Source organism: Meles meles, chromosome 9, assembly GCF_922984935.1.
Source record: "Meles meles chromosome 9, mMelMel3.1 paternal haplotype, whole genome shotgun sequence".
In the NCBI taxonomy this organism is placed as follows: Eukaryota; Metazoa; Chordata; class Mammalia; order Carnivora; family Mustelidae; genus Meles; species Meles meles.
Genome location: NC_060074.1, coordinates 19,509,773 through 19,520,209, shown reverse-complemented (window position 1 = coordinate 19,520,209; position 10,437 = coordinate 19,509,773). Strand labels below are relative to the sequence as shown.

Here is a 10,437-nt window from a genome sequence, read left to right as displayed (position 1 = left end):
GTGCTTTTTTTTTAAGATTTTATTTATTTATTTGACAGAGATCACAAGTAAGCAGACAGGCAGGCAGAGAAAGAGGGAGGAGGAGGAAGCAGGCTCTCCGCTGAGCAGAGAGCCTGATGCGGGGCTCGATCCCAGGACCCTGAGATCATGACCTGAGCCGAACGCAGAGGCTTTAACACACTGAGCCACCCAGGTGCCCCAACAGTGCTTTTTTTTTTAATACAGGACTATGGTTTCAAAATTTCCTCTATAGTTTCCTAATTTTCTGTAAATGTAAGAATTTTTAAAAGAAAGGATGTGAATAAGGTTTATTAAGTTTGTATGCATCGGATGAAATTTGTTCAGGGAAAATTACTTTTTAGCATTGGATTTTGGTGGCAACAACCCAAACTGAAGAATGAAACAGAGTGTCTCAAGTTGTTTTAAGTTGAAGAACTGCTTCTTCTAAAGCACTGGTTTTCAACCAGTGTTGATTTTGCTCCCCCAAGGAACATGTCCAATGTCTGGAAACATGTTTGGTTTCAAAACTAGGAGACCAATGCTACTAACATCTTGTGGGTTGACACCAGGGGTCATCCTTAAATGCACAGAACAACCACCCCACAACAGAGGTTTTTGGCCCAAAATGTCAAAATAACATGAGGCAGAGCAACTCTGCTCTAATGAAAGCCAAGCATCAGGAGCTGCTGAGGGTGGAGGTTGGGTCTTGGGGGAAGAAGGCAGACTCCAGCCCCTGGAGTCAGAGCCTTAACTGCAGAGCAAGCAGGGCTTGCCCAGGGCTGGGAAACGGAGAGAAAGCAGAAGTTTTCTAAGACTGCAGGATTTTAAATTTATTACGTTTGCATGTTAACTTGTATTTATCAGTAGTAGAACTAATCTTAGCACTTAGTTTGCAAAATTATTAAATAGAAAGTTACCATGTGAGGGGCGCCTGGGTGGCTCAGTCAGTTGGGTGTCTGCCTTCTGCTTGGGTCGTGATCCCAGAGTCCTAGGATGGAGCCCAGCATCGGGCTTCCTGCTCAGTGAGGAGCCTGCTTCTCCCTCTCTCTCTGTCTGCTGCTCCCCCTACTTGTGCTCACTCTCTCTGTCAAATAAATAAAATCTTTAAGAAAAGAAAGAAAGTTGCCTTGTGGGTCGGAACCACCAGTGAGTCACCTCATGAATTCCATAAGTGAGGGTCTCTTGGCCTATGCTGTGAGAGGCACCCCAGCTGAGGCGCTGGAGATCGCCCTGGTCCAGCCCAGTCTCCAGGGGGCAGAGTGGAGGCTGGTGCCTAAACCCGGCCTCCTCAGGGTCCAAGCCCCCATCGCCCTTCCTCAAGTGTTAGAAATATCTGCTATACTCACTTGTCAACCTGCAAGGTCATGGAGAGGTTCTTCCTCTTAGAGGAACTATGGAGAAGACAGGTTCTTCCCCATGTTCCAGATTCTCACACCAAGAAAATGCTCTCTATTCAAAACGTCTCATGCTGGGGTCCATTCTGACCTCAGACTCAGTCACTACCCGACTCTGTTACTCAAAAGGAGATGGTTTGAAATTTAAAAAGATAACTGAAATATTTCATTGTAATTATTAACTCGATTAAGGACTTTTGCTCAGTTTCAAATTCCTAAATAAGCTTCATTTAAAGGCCACAGAGGCACTAAGTGACAGTTTTAACACGGGTCATCAATTCGAAAACACTGGAGAGTCTAAGAGAAAACATACAATAAGTTCCCCACCCCACCCCCGCCGTAATTATATAGAAAAAAGAGAGAGAAAATCCCCTCCTCACCCCGCGGGCCCCTTTTGTGTTGTTCCTGCCAACGCAGCAGCCCTCCTGCTATATAGACGCGCGCCAGGCCGGCCCATCCCTGACCTCCATCACCAGCCATGGGGAAGGTGAGTCCAGCGCAGCCGCAGGCCGGGAGGGGCCCCGCACGCTGGGGTCTGGGGCCAGGCCTCTGAGTCTTTCCCTCCCTTGCCTTGCAGATCACTTTCTACGAGGACCGGGGCTTCCAGGGCCGCCACTACGAATGCAGCAGTGACCACTCCAACCTGCAGCCCTACTTCAGCCGCTGCAACTCGGTGCGCGTGGACAGCGGCTGCTGGATGCTCTATGAGCAGCCCAACTACGCGGGCTGCCAGTACTTCCTGCGGCGCGGGGACTACCCCGACTACCAGCAGTGGATGGGCCTCAGCGACTCCATCCGCTCCTGCCGCCTCATCCCGCACGTGAGTCCAGCTCCCCAGGCCCTGCTGGGTCCTCCCTCTTCATGAGCGCTCCAGACAGGGCTTTCAGACTACGGGGTGGCAGCCTTCTGTTGCTGCTCTATGTTCTCCTTTCCTTTCTGAATATCTCTAGGTTTCTTCCACTGAAAATGTGGTGCAGTGCTTTTAATTTAAAGGTTTATTTGCTAAAATTAAACTCACCTCTACTGGGAAAATTCACGGTGTCCTTGGCTCAGGTGACGAATAAGCCACATGTTGAAACCGGTTCATCAGGTGTCCTGGGGCTACTTCCTCGGGCTACTTCTCTCTCTTCTTCTGTAAAATGGGGCCAATACAAGTAGCTAAGTCATAGGGTTGGAATAAGGCTGAAAGCAGAGTACCACATGGCAAGCCGCCACTTCCCTTAAATATTAACTATTGTATTATGAACATCAAGTCCTGCTCTTCGTTCAGTCAAAACAAATAACCAACAAGCTGATTCCGGCAGCTCCCGCAAAACCCACTGTTCCCCAAATCGAGCCCCTGCGGCCGGGAATCCCACAGCGGGGGATTCTCTAATCTATGACACAGTCCTGGGGAAATGTGCCGCTTTTGCAAAGTGTGAAACCCACTCAAACCGACTCAAACCCATGCCTTGATGGACCCAGAGGAGCAGGAAGAACCTGAAAGTCCAGGTTTCTCCTTTCCCATCTGGACTTTTCTAATTACAGACCGAACACCCCAGTCATTAGCTTCTCATAAAAGAAGAAAAGTCTAGAATAGTTGCATCCCATGCGCCAGACTGCCGTGAAGAACAAATTAACTGATGTACGTGTGGGTCCTTTCCCAGCCGCGGGAGATTCCTTATTAGCGTCTTTCATCCTGCGGACAGTCGCTTGTGAGAACTTCTCCTAAAGAGCGTCCAGTGGTGGGAGCAGGAAGACACTGAGACGATCGGCGCCTTCTGGGAAGGGACATAAGAGAAGAGCAAGTGCTCAAGGAAAGACAAGCAGAATTTGCTCCAGACAAAAAAGCCTAACTTTCCATTTTTCTAAAGGTTTTATGCTCCCTTGGTCCTGGGCAGGTCTCCTTCATGATCTTTGGCTCCCATGTTGGTTCATTACCTAAAGCAGACTTGCAGAAGCATGTATTAGAACTGACAAATAAATCTCATCCTTGTGATGGCTCTTGCCTTTCAGGATCTTAGAGTAGCAGGGCTTAAAGCAGATGGAAGGGACTAAGGAGCTGTCTGGGCTGAAATGCCACAGCCTATCTGCGCCTTGCTTTGGGGAAAACAATTTGATTTCCTTTCTCCCTCTCCTCTTCTAATGCTATCAAGATTCAAAATAATGCCTTTTGCTAGGGATATGTTTGTCTTTTTATTCTAATATCTAATTATTTTTATACCATCCAAGGAGAACCCTGGACCACCAAAAGTCTATGAAGGATAGAGCAAAACTATTATATACAAATCGTTACTTAAGAACAGTAGTAATGGATCCAGTATGTACACTTCATAAAGGTTGTGCTCCCCCAAAAAAACCCTAGGGAGCACCATTCACATATTCATCCCTATCATGGTCTATGTGAATGGTGGGGTTTTTTGGTTTGGGGTTTTTTTTTTACTTTTGCAGTATTCAACCTATCCAACTGTACACAGCAGCCCTGTTATTGGTAGTCTCCTTTTATTTGGCCGCCTTTGATACAGAAAAGATAAAGAGATGCCCATTCCCCTTGTGGGCTGTGTGACTGGTTGCAAAAGGCTAGGTTTCCTGACTTCTCCTCATCTGCTGATTACCAAACCCACAGACCAGCTCCTACAGGATCAGGATCTACGAGCGAGAGGACTACAGAGGCCAGATGGTAGAGATCACTGAGGACTGCTCCTCGCTTCATGACCGCTTCCACTTCAGTGAGATCCACTCCTTCCACGTGCTGGAGGGCTGCTGGATCCTCTACGAGCTGCCCAACTACCGGGGACGGCAGTACCTGCTGAGACCGGGGGACTACAGGCGCTACCACGACTGGGGAGCCACGAGTGCCCGAGTGGGCTCCTTGCGGAGAGCCGTGGATTACTATTGAAGTATTTATACTCTACGCTACTCTCCATCTGGAAACTAATAAAATATGTCCTGTGTGTTTCATGCAGTCATGGGGCCTCCTTTTCCTTTCAACCTCCTTGGAAGGGCTCAGCAGAAAGCAAGCAAGCTGGGGAAAATGTGGATTTTCTTGCACATATCAGTGGAAAGGGTGGTATGGGGTAGAAGTTTGGAGCACAGCCTCTGTCTGGAGCCCAAAGTCCTGATCCAAATCCTTACTAGCTATAGGTGATGGGGCAAGTTCCTTAGCACTCTTGTTTTGCCTTGGTTTTCTAACTTGTAAAGACTGAGGTAATCACATTCTTTGTCTCATAAGATTGTGGTGTAGATTACATGAGTTTTTAGTTTTAAATTTTTAATTTTCTTACGACGGTGCCAGACACAAAGTAGACGCTATGTAACAAGCATTTATAACACAAGTGCTCCTTGGTTATTATGGAGTATTTGGACCTTATAAACTAGTGTTTTTCAAACTATCAATAATGGATCAAGAATCACCTGCTTCAGAATCACTCGGGACAATTGTTAAAATGCTGATTCCTAGACCTCACCCTCAGCGGCTTCTGACGCAAATGGCATTTGAGAACCAGGGCTCTTAATCTAGTTTTTTTGTACTACAGAATTACATCCCAAAAGGTTCAGCACCTCCATTTTAAACACTATGCTCTGTACTGGGAAATAAGAATGAGTAGAACAGTCTAGAGGGAAAGTAGAACTTCCAACAGAATTTTCAAAGTAATTATGCCTGTGCATAGTTTGCTGAAAGAGCTATAGGGGCCGTGAGGAAGAAGCCCGAGATGCTTGTCAGCATGTTCTGAGATGCTCCCATTGTGACTTCACCCATCCATACAAGGACTTTGAACATTCCTGTTACCACAGTAAGAATTATGAACATATGTCATGTGTCAGAGATACTGGGGGCACCTGGGGGGCTCAGTCAATTGGACACCTGCCTTTGGCTCAGGTCATGACCTTGGGGTCCTGGGATCCAGCCTGGCGTTAGGCTTCTGCTCAAGTAGGGAGTCTGCTTTTCCCTCTGCTTCTGCCCCGCCCTCTGCTTGTGCTCCCTCCCCACCCCTCAACTAAATAAATAAAACTAAAAAAAAAAAAAAGATACCGCTCCAACATCTTCTGGTAACTTCTCCGCGGAATGCTAGGAACAGGACAGTGAAACAGAATCAGCACACCCAAGGGACAGGCAGCATAATGGAGGGATTAAAAGTCTCAAATCTGCCTGGAGTTAGATCTGACTGTTTGGGCTTGAATGACAACTGGTCTTGGGTAAGGCTAGAGTCTTAGGTCAAGTTCCTCCAGACCCAGATCATGAACTAAAGATTCAGGAGGAGGTGATTTATCAGAGAAGTGCTTCTAGGAGGAAAGGTGAGCGAGTAGGGAAGCAAGATAGGGAAAGGCAGGAAGCCAGCACAGCCTGATTCTGAGGAGAGACCTGGAGCCTGGATCACCCTTTCTAGTGCCTCTTGCCTGGAGGCAAAGGATGGGGGAGGGGGAGGCGGGCAAGGAGGTTGGTATCTCCACACCAGTCCTTTCTGTCACTGGTCACTGGGTAAGGAGAACACAAAGCTCCAAGACCCCTTCGGACTCCCTTCACCTGCCGGCAAGAGACAACCTTCAGATGGTCGCAGCCTGAGCTGCAGCAGCCAAGTCTTCAGAAGCTGGTGGGAGGACAGCACGCCGAGCTGGAACAGATCTGAGGGGATGGCGGCAGGGCGCACCCCTCAGGGTGATGGGCGTGATAAAAGTGTATCCCTACGCAGTGTGAGATTCAGATGATACGATGCCTGTGCACGCTCAGCAGTGCCTGGCACGTCGTGAGTTCTCGCCGAGTGTCTACGGTGATGAGTATTATTGGGTTCTGTGGACTTGGAAGAAACGGGCATAAAGGAAGTGAAAATGCCAGACTGATCCTGGCCCACAGGGAAGAAAACACGGCAGATAGGAGGGGACAACGAGAGACTCGGGTTGGCTGAAGTGCTGGAGACCCACAGGGGAGAAGTGAGAAAGAAGCTCGTCAGATGGTTAAGGCCAGAGCTGGGAGGGAGGTGGCATTCATGTTTGTCTGTTTGTTTTAAGACTTATTTATTTATTTGAGAGAGAGATGCTGGGGGCCGCGGGGTGGAGGGGGGGACAAACGGGGGAAGAGAGGGAAAGAAGCAGACTCCCCACGGAGCACGGAGCCTGACAACAAGGGGCTCAATCCCATGACCCTGAGATCATGACCTGAGCCGAAATCGAGAGTCAGACATTCAGCCGACTGAGCCACCAGGCGCCCCAGGAGGTGGCATTATTGATGAGACCTTGGCTGAGATTGGAATGTCAGAAGCCCCCCAACCGACATCTAGAACCTGAGCTGCAAAACAGAAAAGAATTTGTTAAAAAGGGCGAGAGAGAACACAGTGCGAGCAAAGCCATTTGAAATGCACAAAAGCAAACCCAATAAAGGAGAAGCGTTGATGCCAACAGGAACGCTGCTCTCTCCACAAGCAGTGTGGCCCCTCTCCTCCAAGAGGCTGCAGCTAGTCGGACACGCACACCCATAACCTCCTAGGAACTTTGCCAAGAAACACTTCCCGCTTGCTTTAAAAAGCTATTTTTTCCCTCTAAAACCAAAACTGGAGTATAGAATAGTGAATATATCTGCTCCTACTAACGGCTCATGTTGTTTAAAGTAGCTAAAATAAAAAGAGGAAGAGGGGAAGGAGGAAAGAGAGACCAGTTAGCTAGTGGGCTGCTGCAGCCTTCAGAAAAAAAGAGGTCACTGGCTTAAAGCAGGTGGCATTTGCAGAGGTGGGAAGTCGTCGCGTTTTGAAAACATGGTGGACACAAAAACTCCTATTCATTCAACGCGGGTGTGACGGAGAGGGCTGGCCTGTGCCCGTAGAAGGACGAGCCGTCTTCCACCCAAGCGGGGAGAACTGCAGCGGGAGAACACGTGGGGAGGAAAATCAGGGGTCCCATTTTGGACAAGAGGCATCTGAGATGTCTAGGAACATCCAGGTGGAGTTGTTAACTGGACCACTAGTGAGTGGTTAACCAGGCAACCAGCCTGGAGTTCAGGAGAGAGGCATGGGCTGGAGATCAATGTTTGCAAGTCATCCGAGGGCAGATGGTATTGAGGGTCACAAATTGGGATAGGATCCTCAGAACATGTGCATCGGTGAAGCTTTGGGCATCCCAATTTAAAATGAATGGCTGAGGGGCGCCTGAGTGGTGCAGGCAGTTAAGCGACCAACTCTTGGTTTCGGCTCAGGTTGTGATCCCAGGGTCATGAGATGGAGCCCCGGGTCAGGCTCTGTGAGCTGTGTGGCATTTACATAAGATTGTCTCTCTTGCTCTCCCTCTGTCTCTCCCACCTGCACGCTCTCTCTCTCTCTCTCTCTCTCAAATAAATAAATAAATCTTTAAAAAAATAAAATAAAATGAATGTATGGGAGGGAGGGCTAACAAATAATGCTAAAGTGTGGTGACTTACCCAATAAAAGTTTTCTCTTTCATTTAAAACAACTTAACTTAATTAAAAAAAATAAAAGAGGGTTTCTATGTTTTTTTTAATGGGGTGCCTGCGTGGCTCAGTCAGTTAAGTATCTGACTCTCGATCTCAGCTCAGGTCTTGGTCTCAGGGTAGTGAGTTCAAGGCCTGCATTGGGCTTCACACTGGGTGTGGAGTCTGCTTAAAATATGATAATAATAGTAAATTTTAAAAATCTTTAAAGTTTTTTTTTAAATAAATGGTAATGACTTTTTAGCTAATTCTTAAAAGCAGATAAATCTGGAAACATGGAAGTCAGCAAGAACAAGATAATTAGAAAAGTGAAATCTAATTGTTGTTTCATACCACTTTTGATTTTCTGACCATTACACCAGAGAGCACTACCTACCAGTTCATTAGGAAAATTTGGGAGGGGCTCCTAGCTAACTCCACGGAAAGAGCATGGGACTCTTGATCATAAGGATGTGAGTTTGAGCCCGTTGGGTGTGGATTACTTTTAAAAAATGCTGAAAGAAAAAAGAAAATTTGGGGGGTGGCTCAGTCTGTTAAGTGTCTGTCTTCGGCTCAGGTCACGATCCTGGGGTTATCGAGTCCCACATCAGGCACCTGCCTCAGCAGGGAGTCTGCTTCTCCCTCTGCCCCTCACCCTGCTCATGCTCTCTCTCTCTCTCTTTCTCTCAAATAAGTAAACAAAATCTTTAAAAAAAGAAAACCTGGAAAACTGTAATTGATATTTAAAAATACCATGATGCTTATGAACTGATATTCAGAATTATTAAGAGAGAGAGTCACGGCTTTGACACTTTAGTGAGAACGACAAGGGCCTGGTACACAATCAACTACCCAAATTAAGGGAGGTTAGTCTTTCTGTAGCACGCAGCCCATGAGAATCACCTGGGCACGTTCAACACACAGATGCCAGACCTGGTGAATCAGAAATCTCCAAGGAGTTCCCCGTGCATCCATACCGGTTAGCAAGCTCCCCTGACGAGGATTAAGACATTGAACATGTGGGAAACACTGGGCGGAAGCCTGTCCTCCTGAAATGTGGTCTGTAAACCAGCAAGCAGCACAGGGATGCTCTGGGAGCTTGCTAAGAATGCAGAATCTCAGACCTCACCCCTGGCATGCTGAATCAGAATCTGCATTTTAAGATTTTATTTATTTATTTGACAGAGATCACAAGTAGGCAGAGAGGCAGGCAGAGAGAGAGGAGGAAGCAGGGAGCCCGATGCGGGGCTCGATCCCAGGACCCTGGGATCATGACCTGAGCTGAAGGCAGAGGCTTTAACCCACTGAGCCACCCAGGTGCCCCCAGAATCTGCATTTTAACAAGATCCCTGGATGATTCTTTTGTACTTATCAACTTGAGAAGCCTCAGGCTAGACAGTGCCGATATCCCTTAGATCCAGCAGAGCACAGATCACCACTGCTCTCATCTGGCTGTATTCCAGAACCACCCACAGAGCTTTCAAAAATGCTAATGCCTGGGCCACCCTCCCGAGGGTTCGGAATGAATCCCATAACTTTCAAATAACTTTTCTCTTCTGATTTAAAATTTATCAACTTACATATCCTCGTCGATTTATTTATTCTAGATATCCAAAAACGCTTAACATTTTAATAACGATGAAGCTTGGTTGGAAAACAGGGTTCGAATCTAGGGTCAAGATGAAGCTCCGAACTTCTCTTCGAATCGAAACAACCACCAGGCACGGGCAGAGCAGCTATCTGAGTGCGGGAGTCCTTCCTAGCCACAGGGTCTGCCCTGCCCTGGTGGCAGGGTCGGGCATGGCAAGGAAGGTGCAGGGCTTGGGGGGGAGACTGAGGGGTTTGGGGGAGCGTGGAACCTATGGGAAGCACCGCTGAGCAGACAGGCCCTACAGAGAAAGCCACAGACAGACCCAGTGACCTGGAGCAATTTCCTAGTTGATTTGGCCAGCTGGAATCACCGGAGGATCAAGGAGAAATTTATCTCGCTTGGGAAGAAAGTTTTTAGAATATGAAGAAATCTTTAGAGCCTAGCTATGGCTAAATTGTCAGCTGAATTCATTACCAACAAAGTTTCCATTCACAAATCCTCTCTTTACCATTGTTCTCACATCTTTCTTACTGATTTATGGTTCCTGTAATTCTTCTTCTTTCTCTTTTCTTTTCCAAAAATTTATCTTTTTCTTAAGGAAGATCCATTTTTAATTTTTTTCCTGATTCAGTTTTTTACCTAACATGGGGCTTGAACTCATGACCCTGAAATCAAGTCCCATGCTCTACCAAATGAGCCAGCCAGGTGCCCCTCTATTTACTTGTTTTTAGTGAAAAGTTGGAACTCTTTTGCGCCACACACAGACTAAGTAACTAAAAATCCTGAACTCTTAAAAAAAAAAAAAAGTAGCTTCATTCTCTTGAGCTTAGAAATGCTTTTACTTAATTTAGATAGGAGCTCCACCCAGTGTTCACCAGAAAAAAAACACAAGTACGATTTAAAAGCTTTTTCCAAAATCACGTATTTAAAGAAATGTTTTGTACCTTTTAAATACACTCTACTAGGCAGTGTGTGGGCAAGCTTATTATTAGCCAAAACGCCTATTAAACCAATATAAATCTTATTTAAAAAGCAGGTTTTGAGAGCTTTGTGACTCA

The 10,437-nt window shown here is 46.8% G+C and overlaps 1 protein-coding gene across 1 annotated transcript; it reads left to right on the top strand.

Annotated features, from left to right (window-relative positions):
• The first annotated feature begins 1,872 nt into the window (after window positions 1-1,872).
• LOC123950950 (gamma-crystallin F) lies at window positions 1,873-4,272 on the top strand. The gene is made up of 3 exons (XM_046019474.1): window positions 1,873-1,881; window positions 1,972-2,214; window positions 4,000-4,272. The coding sequence occupies exons 1-3, from the start codon at window positions 1,873-1,875 to the stop codon at window positions 4,270-4,272; spliced, it is 525 nt and encodes a 174-aa protein (XP_045875430.1).
• The last annotated feature ends 6,165 nt before the right edge of the window (window positions 4,273-10,437 follow it).